The 17,002-nt window shown below is 36.1% G+C and overlaps 1 protein-coding gene across 2 annotated transcripts; it reads right to left on the bottom strand.

Annotated features, from left to right (window-relative positions):
• Nucleotides 1–3,538: 3,538 nt before the first annotated feature.
• On the bottom strand, nucleotides 3,539–15,294 carry LOC132723378 (carbohydrate sulfotransferase 15-like). Of its 2 annotated transcripts, none has more exons than XM_060708084.1 (7): nucleotides 14,636–15,294; nucleotides 14,086–14,296; nucleotides 13,230–13,343; nucleotides 12,088–12,247; nucleotides 11,599–11,752; nucleotides 9,083–9,230; nucleotides 3,539–4,162 (listed from the first exon to the last, which is right to left on the bottom strand). In XM_060708084.1, exons 1-7 carry the CDS (start codon nucleotides 15,104–15,106, stop codon nucleotides 3,960–3,962), a joined length of 1,461 nt encoding a protein of 486 aa, XP_060564067.1. In that variant the 5' UTR covers nucleotides 15,107–15,294; the 3' UTR covers nucleotides 3,539–3,959. The 2 variants fall into 2 exon arrangements, with proteins under 2 accessions (XP_060564067.1, XP_060564068.1); XM_060708085.1 differs by having other exon boundaries at nucleotides 4,005–4,162; nucleotides 9,132–9,230.
• Nucleotides 15,295–17,002: the final 1,708 nt, after the last annotated feature.

Consider the following 17,002-nt stretch of genomic DNA (forward strand, 5'->3'; position numbering starts at 1 on the left):
GGTTAAATTAATGAAACTTTTATCACTTAAGCAGCAAACAAAGTATCGACCGCCATCTTGAACTCCACCTCAACTATTTCAATGTCGCAGAACGAAAATATGTCAGTACTCAGTAATTAAGCAGAACATAGATGACACCTTTATACCTCTGGAACCCAAAGTGCGTTGATATGTAGCAAATTAACGCACTTTGGGGTCGATTTCTCGATTTTGACTCCAAAGTGCGTTGGACCCCAAAGTGCGATGCGAAGTTTAACGCACTTTGGGGTCGGAGCCCAAAGTGCGTTGGACCCCAAAGTGCGGTGTTACATACCCACACATGTTTATTAATGCCCGTTGTTACATAACTTGTAACATTGACTAAATAAAGAAATAGTGTAGTGCGGTGCGGTGTGGTGTGGTGTGGTGTAGTCACTATTGTAGTGTGGTGTGGTGCGGTGTAGTGAAGTGCGGTGCGTTGTGATGTAGTCACTAGTGTAGTGTGGTGTGGTGTGGTGTAGTGAAGTGCGGTGCGTTGTGGTGTAGTCGCTAGTGTAGTGTGGTGTGGTGTGGTGTAGTGAAGTGTGATGCGTTGTGGTGTAGTCACTAGTGTAGTGTGGTGTGGTGCGGTGTAGTGATGTGCGGTGCGGTGCGGTGCGGTGCAGTGCTGTGCTGTGCTGTACTGTACTGTACTGTATTGCTTACGTTGCAATAAGCTATGATGACACTCTTAATAATAATTTTATATAAAAAGTACTATGTTTTTTTTCTACGTACTTCTTTCTTACTATACGTTTTAGTATACTATTTTCAAACTACAAAACGTCCGGTTACAGAAAAGAGGTATCAATCAGTAGGTAAACGCTACAAGAAATGTAGTTGTTGAATCAATTCCCTTGTTGTTATAAAACACGAAAACAGAATAATTGGCGGAAATTAGATTTTCCACTTCCAAAGGAATAAACAAGAATAAACCATTGTGTGTTTAATTGATCGGTTACAACGTAAGTGTTATTTACCCAAACACCGTGTCGACAACATAAACTGAAATTAAATTTTATAGTTAGTATCACGAAGTGCTAAAAGTACGCGGAGGTCAAATTATTGACATATAAATATATTTATAAATCAAAACAAGCAGAACTTATTTCTAATTGCCTAGTTTAATCGAAAATTAATACGGGGCGAAATTGGTTTTGTATAAATTATGAAAACTCTCTTCAGAGAGTCTATAATATAGTTAAATGACTGTTTATAGTCACACTTTAACAGATAATGATAATAGTGATAATAGTCATGATAATAACTATTATGATCACAATATCAAAATAAAATCATCATCGTCATCATTATTATTATTATTATTATTATTATTATTATTATTATTATTATTATTATTATCATCATCGTCATCATCATCATCATTATTATAATTATAATTATTATCATTATTATTATTATTATTATTAAAATAATTATTATCTTTTTATTTGTGTACATATGTCACAGAAACAAATGATAAAATATTGTCTTCAAAACATAGTAGTCAACACCTTACAGAAAAGAATAGCATATCTAAACGTAGAAAGGGACGCAACGTTTTCAGATATACGGGAAGTTGAGTTTGAAGAGTTAATTTTCCTTACCCTTTACACTGCAACTGATACGGTATCTTGTAACAGATCCCGAAATATTATTTAATTGCCCCTTAAACTCTACTGGCAATGGGTATTATTACAGTGAAAAAGAATTGTGTATGGAAATCAAAATACTGCTTTGTTTACATCGCACATTATTGCATGTTTGGTACTCAGCGTTACTTGCTTTGGTTTTTAAAACATCAAACATGCTTTAGATACATTATTATCAAAATATTATCAAACATGTGTTTGGCATTTCTTATGAGTTAATGTGAAATTTAAATCCTCAAGAGTCTTACCAAACACAACAACTTAAACTTGTTTTATTGTCGTCTTTAAACAGAGATTAATAGATGAATATTTACAAGAATGGAGAGCTAGTATTAATTGTAATGATGTATTATTTTTATATAAATCAGTAAAGGACAGTTTTGAAATGTCACCTTATTTAGAAAATATTGTATCAAGAAGACTAAGAATAGCTTTTGACAAAACTGCGTATTTCAGCTTCATAATCTTAGAATTACAGACAGGTAGATATTCACGTGAAAAGAGTAGAGCCTAATTTAAGATATTGTTTAATTTTCAATACAAATGAAATTGAGGACGAGTTTCCATTTTGTGTTTAAGTGTCCTGCATATGAAAATTTAAGAAATATATATATTAAGAATTATTATAGAAATAGACCAAGTATGTTTAAGTTTACTCAATTATTAAAAAGTGATAAAAATAAAGAAACAATTATGCTTTGTCAATATATTAATGAAAACTTTCAAATTACGATATCAGATTATTAATGCTTAGATATGTATTTCAACCTACTTTTATGTATACCTAACAGGTTCAAACTAATGAAAAGTTTTATTGTGTATACTACTGTGTATGTAATAGCCATTATGCTTTAATATTTGTGTCATCTCTATTTTGTTTCGTCCATCCAATATAATTATTATGTTTACTTTCATGTCATTGTATTTTTCATGTCATTATATATGTATGCTTGTATATACATGTATGTTAATCACGAGAAACTTGTAGTTTAAGTGAAATAAACGTTCTTCTTCTTCTTCTTCTCCTTTTTCTTCTTAAAACAAGAGCCGGTTGAACCGGGTGATGCTCCCCGAATAGGTTTTGGACACAGAAAAGTATACCTCTTAGTAGTTTCAGAGTTAAGTCCCAGACAAAGTTCAAAGTGAAAAAAAAATGAACAACAAAGTGCAATAACTCCAAAATTAGGCAAGGCAGAGTAATGGTTCTTTTGCACTTCTACCTAATGAGATCTATCTACCTACAAAGTTTCATGTTGATATCCCTTATAGTTTCAGAGTTATGTCCTTGAAAAAGTTCAAATGAACAAAGGGCAATAACTCCAAACTAAGGCAAGGCAGAGTTGTGGTTCTTTTGCTCTGAACTTTTACCCAATAAGATCTATCTACATATAAAGTTTCATGTTGATATCTCTTATAGTTTCCGAGTTATATTATGGACAAAGTTCAAAGTGTAAAAATAAACAAAGGGCGATAACTCAAAAATTAGGCAAGACAGAGTTATGATTCTTTTGCATTGCATGCACTTCTACCCATTGAGATATATCTATTTACAAAAACTCATGTTGGTTTCTCTTATAGTTTTAGAGTTATATTCTGGACAAAGTTCAAAAATAAAAAAATGAACAAAGGGCAATAATTCCAAAATTAAGCAAGACAGAGTTACGGTTCCTTTGCACTGCACTTTTACATAATGATATTTATTTACCTACAAAGTTTCATGTTGATATCTCTTGTTGTTTCAAAGTCCCGGACAAGACTAGTGGACGGACGGACGGACGGACAAAGCAGCGACTATATGCTCACCCTTCGGGGAGCATAAAAAATACCCAACAAGTTATGATATGATTCGTTTGGTAAATTATATATTTTTTATTTCTATACATTATGCATTCTTTACGTTTTATAACCAATATCTCTTCCAATATATCGCAAGAACATATTTTAAATGCAAACAGGTCCCCCCACTCTTTCCTTCAATATGAACTGTAGTTCTAACATGCAGCGTTCGTCATCACACTTTATTATAAATGATTCTCAACGGCAACTTTGCCTAAAAAATCAAACTCGGTAGGAACGCACGTCTTTCTCTTGGAACATTGGTAATGAGAAATTCTTTGAATTAACTCTTCTTGATTTACAAAATAACTAAAGCAGACGACAGTTTAGCGCGTGGCCACACTTCAAGGAAATGTGAATCATTTTGAGTCTAGACTTGCAGGAAGTCTTTTAGAATTACCACGTGTGCAAAAAACATTAAAGAACCACGCAGCTTTCGTACATGTATTTCGGCTAAAAACTTTTAAATGAGCGATCTTTGAATAAGAATCTATCATCTTTGAGAAACATCGCAAGTTCTTCATTATATGGCCTATAAAAGTCCACGAGTATTGCTTTGGTCTCGGCTAGCATAGGCCCGGCTTTTTTCTTGCTTTTTGTTTCATAAAAGAGCGGCAATGATTCCATTTTGTTCAGAAGAGCTTCGTCCGGAATAGCTAGGGAAAAAAAGAAAATTTTATAACAGATCAATAAAATTCGGTTAAAAATCGACATTTCACGTATGTTATTAATATCCAATATGCTATATGACCATTAAAAAGCTCTTGTGTAATAGACATTCAATATGCAACATGACCTTGACAATTCCGCATAATTCGGCATAGTTTTGTGTTTTCATATTTCATCTTTTATGTTGTTTTATTTCTGGCACAATCTAGAAACTATTTTCGTACACGCTCACACGAAAACCCCTGAATATCACGGACAGGATTAAAACTAAAAAAAATATTAATGGGCAAATGACTTAAAGTAACTGACCTTAGCCACTTAGCCGCAGGTACGTTAGTAACTCAGCCATAGGTACCGTAGCTACTCAGTCACAGATATCTTAGTTACTCAACCCACATATACCTTAACCACTCAGCCCTAGATACCACAGATACCCAGGTACCTTAGACACTCAGCCACAGATACCTTAGCTACACAGCCACAGATACCTTAGCCATTCAGCCGCAGATACCTAAGCTACTCAGCCACAAATACCTTAGCTACTCAGCCACATATACCTTAGCTACACAGCCACAGATACCCTAGCTACTCAGCAACAGAAACGTTAGCAACTTAGCAAAAGATACCTTAGCTACTCAGCTACAGATTCCTTAGCAACTCAGCCACAGGTACCTTAGCTATTCAGCCACATATACCTTAGCTATTCAGCCACAGATACCTTAGCAACTCAGCAAAAGATACCTTAGCTACTCAGCTACAGATACCTTAGCAACTCAGCCACAGGTACCTTACCTACTCAGCTACAGATACCTTAGCAACTCAGCCACAGGTACCTTAGCTACTCAGCCACAGATACCCCGGCACCTTACCAACTCAGCCACAGGTACCTTAGCTACTCAGCTACAGATACCTTAGCAACTCAGCCACATAAACTTTAGCAACTCAGCCACAGGTACCTTAGCTACTCAGCTACAGATACCTTGGCAACTCAGCCACAGATACCTTAGCTACTCAGCTACAGATACCTTAGCAACTCAGCCACAGGTACCTTAGCTACACAGTCACAGATACCCCGGTACCTTAGCTTCTCAGCCACAGACACCTTACCTTCTCAGCCACATATACCTTAGCAACTCAGCCACATATACCTTAGCAACTCAGCCACAGATACCTTAGCTAATCAGCCACAGATACCTTAGCAACTCAGCCACAGACACCTTAGCTTCTCAGCCACATATACCTTAGCAACTCAGCCACAGGTACCTTAGCAACTCAGCTACAGATACCCCGGTACCTTAGCAACTCAGCCACAGGTACCTTAGCTACTCAGCTACAGATACCCCGGTACCTTAGCAACTCAGCCACAGGTACCTTAGGAACTCAGCCACAGATACCCCGGTACCTTAGCAACTCAGCCACAGCTACCTTAGCTACTCAGCTACAGATACCTTAGCAATTCAGCCACAGGTACCTTAGCTACTCAGCCACAGATACCCCGGTACCTTAGCTTCACAGCCACAGACACCTTAGCTTCTCAGCCACATATACCTTAGCAACTCAGCCACATATACCTTAGCAACTCAGCCACAGATACCTTAGCTACTCAGCTACAGATACCTTAGCAACTCAGCCACAGATACCTTTAGCAACTCAGCCACAGATACCCCGGTACCTTAGCTTCTCAGCCACAGACACCTTAGCTTCTCAGCCACATATACCTTAGCAACTCGGTCACAGATACCTTAGCTACTCAGCTACAGATACCTTAGCTATTCAGCCACAGATACCTTAGCTACTCAGCAAAAGATACCTTAGCTACTCAGTCTCATGTACCTTAGCCAATCATCCACATATGATTTTGCTACACAGGCACAATTTACTTAGCTACTCACCCACAGATACCTTAGCCACTCAGCCGCATATACCTTAGCTACTCAGGCACATGTACCTGAGCCACTCAGCCGCATATACCTTAGCTATTCAGCCACAGATACCTTAGCTACTAGTATTCAGCCACAGATACCTTAGCTACTCAGCCATATATACCTTAGCTACTCAGTCTCATGTACCTTAGCCAATCATCCACATATGCTTTTGCTACACAGGCACAATTACCTTAGCTGCTCACCCACAGATACCTTAGCCACTCAGCCGCATATACCTTAGCTACTCAGGCACATGTACCTGAGCCACTCAGTCGCAGATACCTTAGCTACTCAGTCACAGATACCTAAGCTACTAAGCCACAGACACCTTAGATTCTCAGCCACAGATACCTTAGCTACCCAGTCACAGATACCGCATGTTTTCTTTAAACAATGATAAAATGTTATGGTGTTATAAAAAACGATATTAACAATAAAATTAAACGCACAAGTCTGAACTGTGTACCCATAATATATGAATCACAGTCACCATTACTAAATCATTGCGAGGGATAGTTGGGAAATGATCAAAGTCTTAAGCTCAGTTTTGTTGGTTCTCTTTGCTTCAAAATAACGCAGGGTAAATCTAAACGCATTTAGCAAACCCGCTGTTGCTGGGGTGCGATGACTTAAGAATTCTGTAACTCAATTTTATTTGGTTTTATATCATAAATGTGATATTCAAATAAAGAATGATCAATATTGTAAGTTCAAAATGCATTATTTCTAAAGATATTACCGAATGTACATTTCATGTAAATAAAGGGAGGTAATTACAAATCTATTTTCGATAGAGTCTAAGCCAAATTTTTTAATAAGAATCTATGCTATCCTTTCTAATTGAAAAAAATAAATGAGCCGCGCCATGACAAAACTAACATAATGGGTTTGCGACCAGCATGGATCCAGATCAGCCTGCGCATGCGCGCAGTCTGATCAGGATCCATGCTGTTCGCTATCGGTTTCTTTACTTGTTCAAGAGTTTGTAAGCGAACAGCATGGATCCTGATCTGACTGCGCGGATGCGCAGGCTGGTCTGGATCCATGCTGGTCGCAAACAGAGCTGCATCAGTACTAAGGGTGTAGTACTTAAGTACCAGTACCAGTACTTGGCAAATTATGCAGTACCATTACCAGTACCAGTACTAGATTTTAGCTCGGTACTGCAGTACCAGTACTTTTTTTGGTGAAGTAATTAAGTATCAGTACCATTACTTTTATATATTCATCAAAGTTTGAATAAATACAGTCTCAAACAAATAATTGCAAATATTATTCAGCAAAGAAATAAAATCATTTACTTTAAAGTTAACATAACATATTTACAACTTTATGGTTTTAACATACTTTTTACAAACAATATTTACAACATATATTCATGTCATATCTAATTGTTTAGTAACCAGTCAAGTGTATAAATACAACGCAAACATCTTTCATTTAAAACACAACAGTCTTTTGTTGCCTTTCACACCCCTGTTCAATTTATACCAAAGTAAATGACAACTTTTTATGGTGCTAACAATGTCACTTTTTTCATTTGAAATGGGATTATTTAGAATAGAAGAAATTAATTACTGTTTATTTTGCTCTTTTACTAGTAAATACAAAGTAATAAAAGATTTTAATAAGGATATTTTAGGGTAAAGAGTTATTGAGTCTGTTTATTTACTTAAAGTCTTTGGTGCTTTTTATGATGAATACTATGTTAACATTTGAAGAATATTGCAGCAAATTATCTTTAGATTTGATAACTTACTTTTCACAAAAATATAGTTAATGTAATTTACAGCTTTATTTTATGAGGAAAATTGATGCTATTTTTAATTTCTATCAAAACCAAAAGTACTGGGTAATGCAGTAGCAGTACCACTTTTTAAGACAGTAATGCAGTACCAGTACCAGTAGTAGCAAAATTTTGTAAGAGTAATTCAGTATCAGTACCAGTACTTGCAAAATTGCTGCAGTACGTACTGCAGTACCAGTACCAGTACCAGTAATGCAGCTCTGGTCGCAAACCCATTATGTTGGTTTTGTCATGGCACAGCTCAAATATGTACTGCAAATGATTACTTATAATGCAAATACACATTTGCAGAACATATTTAACATATTATTTCATGTTCGAGAATAAAGAAGAATAAGGATAAACATACATTTGTATATATAAAATTTCAATTAAATGTTGTTACATCCTTAATTACAACATACAGGATGGTAAGACGGTCCAAATCTTTTGGCACGGACAGAAAGCGTGTTTAGCATGAGTTTAAACACATTTATTTTTATTACCTTTCCAGATTTTTTCCGCCATTTTGATTGGATATTGATCACCCGAAAGAAATTGATATTACCGAGCCAGACGGGTAATATACACACTAAATTTCCCCGTTGGGTACCCCACGTTCTAAACAACATGCGCTGTGGCGATGCGCGTACGGTTTGATTTTACGCGATGTAAATTCCGATTTACAAGCACTTTTTAACTGTCAAATGATAAATATTTACCAAAATAGAGTAATGATACATATTCTCATTAGTATTGAAAACAAATATGACATTGTGAAAGCTTGATATCAATTCCAAACAACTGCGTTCAACAGACTACTCCTTTTCTCTTGTTTACATTCGTTAGGTTCGGAAGAAAATACGTCATGTATTTATGTGACGTCATGTAGATGAAGGGGTACCCTAAAGGGAATCTTATTTCGACGTTTCATTTGAGGTAGCAATGATTTATTTTAAAATCGTCTTAACTCGGCAGGGGAAGGGTAATAAAATTATTATTTTGGTTTTGGAGTGATATATGTGGATAGATTACCTGCCAAAATAAAATATCACCCGAGCCTACGGTGATATAAAATCTTCACAGGTAATATATCCACATATATCACTCCAAAACCAAAATAACATATAATAGGATCTATTTCTTTTAAAAGCAAGAACAAGAAGAGCATAAAAATGTCAGAAATTAATACCAACCAATATCCAGGAATTTAAAAATCTGTATTAATGTTTCTTTGATATTTACGGAATAATCCTCATTTCTGAATATGAATATCTGTTCCCTTGGAAACGCTTTCAGCCATTCTTTCAAATGTACTATGTAGAAACTCACATATATTGGCACCTGGAAATGATTTGTTAGAGCATGCATGTAATAATATATTAAAACGACATAAGTTCAAACATATTAATACAGTAAAGTGACATATTTTTTAAACATATGTGTATAGTAAACAATATGTGTTTAAATATATTTGTATAAAAAACGACATGTGTTTGAACAAACAAGTATGTTTAAACATACTTGTATAGTAAAACGGCATGTGTTTAAAAATACTTGTTTAGTTAAACGAAACGTGTTGGAATTAGCCTGTACAGTTACGCCATGCTTTTACAGCTAAACGACTGTATTAAAATCCCTGTTAATTTCTGAGACATGGTGGAGCACGTGACCAGTTTCGGTACATGGAGGAGCACCGTACTTGATTGGTAAATAAACGTTGTAAATGTTTTTCAAATAAATTTGTAAATTCTATACTTCATGCACATACGGAAGTTTCAAATGGGTATATGAAAGAATATTCATGTGCAATTAAAAATAAAGTTTCCTTTTAAAAGGAAAGGCTTGCACAGTTGTGCCTTCTTCCCAACCCTTTAAAATTGTTTTTTTTTTGTTTCAATTTATTATCACATTTTTTTTTGAATTACGGTATTTATAATAATTTGTATATCATAAAGGGTTTATTTAGTTGGAAAACCGAATATTTTTTGTCATCTATTCTCTATTGTATAAAACTAATAAAGAAAATGATCAATCGTAAAAATACTAACGTGATACTGAAGGAAAACAAGTGTCCACATTTCATTTTCCCTTTTTCGCAGCGAAATCATTACAAGTAAATGCACTAAAATACTTCGTTACGTGGTACCAATTAATAAGCATGTATCAACTATGAACATTACACGATCACAAATAGACGATGCGCTATCTGTAGATCAGCACGTGGCAAGGTTAATGATATGCATGGGCTATTTTTAGATTACCTCCCCAAGAAGTTGAATTGCGTTCAGTAGATCTAAATATAACTCGTTCATGCGTGATTTGGTAAGCAGGACCACCCTTTGAAGACGGAATACTACTACAGTCACCATTCTCTATTGTATAAAACTAATACAGACAAAAAACAATTATAAAAGAAACTAACTTTTGCGTCTTGAAAAACAATTGAAACGGAACAATTTCGTTTATAATTTATTACGGTTTAAACCGATAAATCAAGTAAAAATAGAAATCCTATTTATATAAACAAACTGGGATTACCGAAGTAACTAAAATAGCTTAGATTTCCGTAATATTACTTCGTCTGATTCCGCAGTATGACGGAATCGCCCGAATTGTCACAATTGCAATCGGAACTACATCGGCTATTATCATTAATCCGAAGAGTGACGGAAAAGGCCGAAAAGTTGCGATTGGCACGATTGCAGCTGGTTTCCCGTTCAATCATGCACCAACAGATGTAAGCAGGAAACCACCTAACCGGAACAAGTTTTCCAAATGAAATGATGGCTGCAAGCCAAAAATTAAATGTAAACATGAAAAAGTATTGTAGTCTGTATGATCAAGACGTTTGCAAGATAACTTTTGAACGTCTGGATGACACAGACGGGTATCCTACTCATCGACTCCGGTCTACGGCGGTAACAACTCCCCAAACTCCGCGCACCGGTTACGCTACGGCCAGTAATCTCCCACGCAGTGATCTCCCCTTACTGGCCGTTGCCTAACCGGTGGGCGCAGTTTGCGGCGGTCACTGGTCACCAAAGACGATTTGTCAACTGTATTCTCGATTTTCAAACAATTTTGAAAACAGTTAAAATTATAAAAACTTTCCCTACAACTTGTAGTTGAATGACTTATGTTTAAATATACTTCATTAGAATAGTAAAGCGACATAGTGATGTGTTTAAAACGAACTTGCACAAAATGTGTTAAGGTCGCTGACTTGAGATCACTGGTCCCTCACCGCTGTAGGTTCGATCCTCACTCGGGTCGAAATCTTTCATGTGAGGAAGCCATCCAGCTGGCTTACGGAAGGTCGGTGGTTCTACCCAGGTGCCCGCTCGTGCCTGAAATAATGCCCGAAGGGGCACCTGGGGTCTACCTCCACCAATAAAGCTGGAAAAAATCGACGAAAAAAATATCGGCATTTCTAGGATGGCCCGACTTGAGTGTACGGTCGCCCATTTGGGCTTTCCGGCGGCGACCTTATAAACGCAGTAAAAAAATGTGTTAACAAACACAAACTGTGTATGAAAAAGAATTGTATAGTAAACGATTAAAACATGCTAGTGAAGTAAAGCAACGTGTGTTTGAACAAACTTGTGTTACAACATGTGTTTTAACATGTAATAATATGTATATACCCCGATTACAGCCGGCAATTTGCTGCTTATAAGGAACTATCATGTATACAAGGAAAGTATCTCACCTTTAATGCCTTTTTAAGTTCAGGAGAATAAATACAATGTCGAATAGAGTGGTGCAGGACACATTCCTTCCAAAGGATCAAAGACTGCACCACGTGTTCGTGAAAAATATGAGCAGATGACCCGTTATTGATGAAAAAATAATGAGAATACAGCCTGCAAACGAAACATAGGTTGTGAACAAGATGAATGACGTGTATTTTTCTTTTTAAACATTTAGCAATGAATCACTGGTTAAAATTGAGGAAACTGGTGCATAACCGTTAAGCATAAAGAAGGAGTTTAACTAACGACCGTTTTGCACGTATATGCTAGTAAGCATACAGTAACCATAGGCATTAAGACCGGTGACAACGAAAAAAATAATATGAAAGGTCTAATGATCGTTTGATTCATTTAAGGTACGTATTTTGAGACATCAATGTACTAAACTAGCTTTACTTTAATATCGACATCAGCATACCATTTTAATCTTGCAAATTATTATTTACCTCTCAACAGGGTCCCTCGTCATCAGCAAAAGTTTTATGTTAGGGTTGATATGGCGTATAGAGAAAGGTGTTGTCCAAAGCAGCTCCTCCGCCCCTGGGATATTTTGGGGCGTAGCCTCCTCGTTAAATCTATCATAACTATCCATTGGGTCTCCATGACCTGTATTAAAATGAAATATGTTATGGTTAGGAAATCAATTGAAATGAATAAGGCATAATGATTTTAAATTTAATGTTAAATGTTTTAGGGAGTCCATGTTCGAGTGGACAAGGTCTTGACTTCAAACCACTTGGCCCTCAATGCTGTGGGTTTTTTGAAGAGATTAATTTTTCATCTATAGATAAAACTATTCTTGTTGATAGTATGGAAATTTCAATATTAATAAAAAATTAGTATGAATAGCTAACAGTGTAGACCCTAATTAGATGGAAATGACGCTGGGCTAATCTTGTTTTTCATTTGTCGCATGTGTGGAATCAGTCGCCTCATGGGTGGAGTCAGTCGCCGCATGGATGGAGTCAGTCTCCGCATGGGTGGAGTCAGTCGCCGCATGGGGGTACTGAGTCGCCGCATGGGATGTGTCAGTCGCCGCAAAGTTGGTTTCAGTCGCCGCATGGGTAGAGTTAGTCGCCGCATGGGGGTACTGAGTCGCCGCATGGGATGTGTCAGTCGCCGCGAAGTTGGTTTCAGTCGCCGTATGGGTGTATTTAGTCGCCGCCAGTATGCTAAGAGTCTTACATCAGTGAAAACCTTTTATCATCACTCATGCATATCTATATAACTTGTGATGATTCCTCAATGTCGCTTCGGTAGAAACATTACAGATTCATTAGGATAAACTTGTGAATTTTAAGCTGATCTTACTACATTATTTAGCATAAAATACTTTTTGATTATACGAGTACATGTATTCTAATTATTGACATATATACTCGTACATATATTATTTTTGGTGCATCAACAATGTAAAGATCGTATGGCGACTTTCCAGCTTTACTGATTTAGGAAGACCTGGGGTATCCTTGCGTTCCGTAAGCTAGCTGGATAGCTTACTTACATGAAAGAATCCAAAGTCCCTGGCGGGATTTGTGATTAGAGCTTGTGTATTAGGTGACATTAACAACGAACCCGTTGTGTTTACCTGTTATTCTTGTATGGCGACCTTGACTGTTGACCTTTGTACGTATCACTTCTGCATCAAAGTGCATTGCGAACTCTTTGAGGGTCATACCATGCTTCAAGTCCCATCCTCTGTCTTATGTAAATAAATAATTTGTAATGTATTTGGTATAAATAAAGAAAAAATGAAATAACTTTCGTTGTAAACAGACAAATGCTCCCACGCAGGGCCGGTTGAAAGGACCTTGACCTTTGAATTGCACCAAAGGCATGGTTACTATAAAAGAGTGTCACCAGAACATAAAACGTAAAGAAATACTTTTTCATATTCAATGTGAGTCTAACTATTAAAAAATTACAATGAGTTATTGACAAAGATATGGTCAGACATGACCGTCCATGTACTATTTTGAAATTCAGGTATAACCTTCACCTTTCAAACTGTCAACCTGTCATTTGCATGTAATATGTTTTCTTAATGTGTAACGGAAGTACTTACACGAACATGCCTAGTAATTTCAAAATCCATTCATGAATGAGAGAATTGATGACTTTACTGTGTAGTTATTACCATTGATATACTTTTATGAAACTATAAAATATTCTGGGGGACATAAGAAAATGGCAATAGTACTTGCGAACGTTTTAAGCCTAAATGCTGCTACTTAAACTCAACTAAATATTATAATAGAAGCGGTGACCTAGTGGTTAAGGTATCTGCTAATCAATCCTGGATTCGAGCCTTTCTATGGCCACAACCATGTTTCCGCCTATGCCGGACTCGAGAATGGTTAATACAAGCTTCAAACTTTCATTATTATCGAGCTAAAATAAATAAGTTTATACTTAAAACTTAAAAATCTAGTACATGTACTTACTTACAGCAAAGCGTTTCCAAGACCAGTACCAAGTTTCTTTGCCAAAACGTCCAAAATTTGGAACAATATCCGGATGTATAAAAAGCCGTTTAAAAAGATCTGTAGTCCCACATTTTGGGAATCCAATCAGATGAAAATAAGGCAAACAATAGAATTGTTCTTCCTCCGTCCAACATGGGTTTTTATATTCCACTGAAAATACTGGACGTTTCTGAAAGAAAAAAGAATAATTGAGATATCCTGAAACATTCATTTATATCGCTTTTAAAAAGATGTGTATTCACCGTATAATAAGACCAAACGCACGGATTATTTCCTTCGTTATTTTCTGCTCGTTACACGGGTTTAAGGAGGATAAGCATAGCTCAGAAACGAATATAATTTTCCTTCTTTAGAAAGAACAACCATGAATTGTACAATGTTTTAATAAGGGTTTTAGGACATCCTTACTGTTATATTATTCATCTGAAAAAAGTATCGCTAAATATGAAATTATTTCTCATAAAATAATAATAATAATAATAATAATAATAATTATACAGACTCATACCATACATAGTATGTCTTCAACCTCAGTTTTACGTCTAGGTTTCACACATGGGTCAGGCATGCCTGGAAACTCTTCCGACTCTTGCACCACTGATTCATGCCCAATTTTGCTCTTTACGAACAGAGATGTATCTCGCTTAAATGTTTGCACTTTTGTTCCATTTGCAATGTGTATAGAATTGGCGTTATTGGTAAAATATAAGCTCCCAGATGTCTTATTAATGTCCTGTAATTCGTCAGTAATCTTTTCAAGGTTTATCAAATGGTCTTGTTCTTGAATCGTGGAAACATTTCGGCTCAACGTCTTCTCGTGTTTCGACATTTGGACATAACTTGAAAAATTTTCCTTTGATGAAGTATGGAATACAAACAATGTCAACAAAAATAGCATACATGCTATCACAGATTTCCTTTTCATCAAAGATTTCCATTTTATGCACGGTTTCCACGTGATCAAATATTTCCATCTCATTTTAGCAAAACGTTCTGTTTTTTTTTGTTGTTTTTTTTGTAATGCTACATCCTTAGATCATATATCAATTTTTCATTAACGGGGTTGAATTAATCACTCATTTGATCACAGTGAAACAGTATATAATCACAATTGAATAATGAATATCGAAATGCACGCCGTTTCCGACAACATGGCAACAAATAGATAAGTCACGAGAAAATCGTGCAAAAACAAAATCTGATGTAAAATGCACGTTTTTCTCGTCTCTTTCGTGTGTCAGTTATTTACCTGTTTACACCACAGGCAATCGGTGTGTGGCTTGGATAGTATACATGTACATGAACATTCCCACTTATTTTTTATAAATACTTTTTTTTTAGCTAAATGCCGCAGTTGCCGCTTAATGTCGCACTATTGCCGCTAAATGTCGCATTATTGCCGCTAAATGTTACAACCACCGCTGGTAGAATATTTTGCAACATTTTCATGTGGTTGCGACATTTAGCGGCAATGATGCGACATTTAGCGTTAGGTGTGACATTTAGCGGTGTTGCGACATATTCATGTCAATTGAACGTAATGAATTTCTTACAACTGAAAAAAATTATGTTTTTTCCTTGTTTTTTTTTTCTAGCTCAACTATTCGAAACATAGGGAGAGCTATTGTACTCTCCCAGGCGTCGGTGTTGGTTAACTTTCTTCATGCAAGATGGTATCTCTAAAACTACTGACGGGAATAAGTTGAAACTTTTCACACTTTGAACATTTAAGAGCATGATCACTGGAGATAGGATGTCACTGTCCGAGGCCCGTAAGTCTTCACATGGACTTTGACAGAATTGTGCTTCTTTTTTTAACTTAAAAAGTATACATTAGTTACTGTAGGCTCTTGTTTTACTTTCAAGCACTGAGATTAGTCAAGCGCGCTGTCCTACTGGAGTCATCTTCTTGATGAATCTCTTGAGAATATTTTGAGGGCTAAGAGCTAAACTGGTACATCTTTGTATAGTAATAGAAACAGATACTAAACCCTCGATTTCTAATATAACCTTTTTATAAACATGTATTTTATTGACTTTTTCCCTTTTTACACCTTTTTACAGGGTGACCAATTCTAGTCAAAATCAATCCTATTTTTTCCAGTCCATATAGAGCATGGAGTGTACCAATATCAAATACCAAGCCATTTTACATGTCAAATGGTTATTCAAAATGTACTTGATAACCTTTATAGATCTGGCTTTTATGTACAGTCTAACCTGTGAATAAAGGCCATCGAAAGGAGAGACCAAACCTGACTTTTATGGACAAGTGGTATTTATTTGGAGGTTAGTCTGTTTTATTTAAACAATGAAGGGTTGTTGAATAATAGCCAATATTTACAGAGTGCTCTTTATTCGGAGGTTGCTTTGGTAGTTTAGCGCGGAGGAAGGAAGTCTAGTACTGGTTTAACTCTCCAGGAACGATGGTTAGGAAACTACCCGCCTATATGACTGAAATACTGTTGGAAAAAGGCGTAAAATAGAACAAACAAACAAACAAACAATTATTAGTATTCGGAGGTAGACTTAAGCAACGGTTTAACTGTATTTGTTGCAAAAGATTTTTTTTGTAAAGATGCTTAGAAGTGTCATCTTTTTTGCGACGGACGCGCCCTCAGGCGCGTTCAGAGCTAAGTCATCTACACATGGGATTTCGTTGGCTACACTCGCGCAATGTGTCCTAAACCAATTAACAGCCCAAGAAATAGTACATGAATTTGATCCTTCAAAACTCCCATACTTTGTCTGGATATCTTAATGTCTTCCATATTTAGCCTTTTCAATTTCAAATTAAGTTATCCAAGTTAAAATATGAACGTATATTATTGATAAAAACGTTGTAGTCCCGTAGTATTATTGCGCAATATGCAAA

Source organism: Ruditapes philippinarum, unplaced genomic scaffold, assembly GCF_026571515.1.
Source record: "Ruditapes philippinarum isolate M1 unplaced genomic scaffold, ASM2657151v2 ctg2367_1_1_1_1, whole genome shotgun sequence".
Classification (NCBI taxonomy): domain Eukaryota; kingdom Metazoa; phylum Mollusca; class Bivalvia; order Venerida; family Veneridae; genus Ruditapes; species Ruditapes philippinarum.

Excerpts from the sequence above, each read along its gene's own strand:
- LOC132723378 (XM_060708084.1), bottom strand. The coding sequence starts at position 15,106 with ATGAGATGGAAATATTTGATCACGTGGAAACCGTGCATAAAATGGAAA. Across the intron at positions 12,248-13,229 it reads TCGCCATACAAGAATAACAG|GTCATGGAGACCCAATGGAT; the intron begins GTAAACACAACG and ends ATTTTAATACAG. Across the intron at positions 9,231-11,598 it reads AACTTAAAAAGGCATTAAAG|GTGCCAATATATGTGAGTTT; the intron begins GTGAGATACTTT and ends AATCATTTCCAG.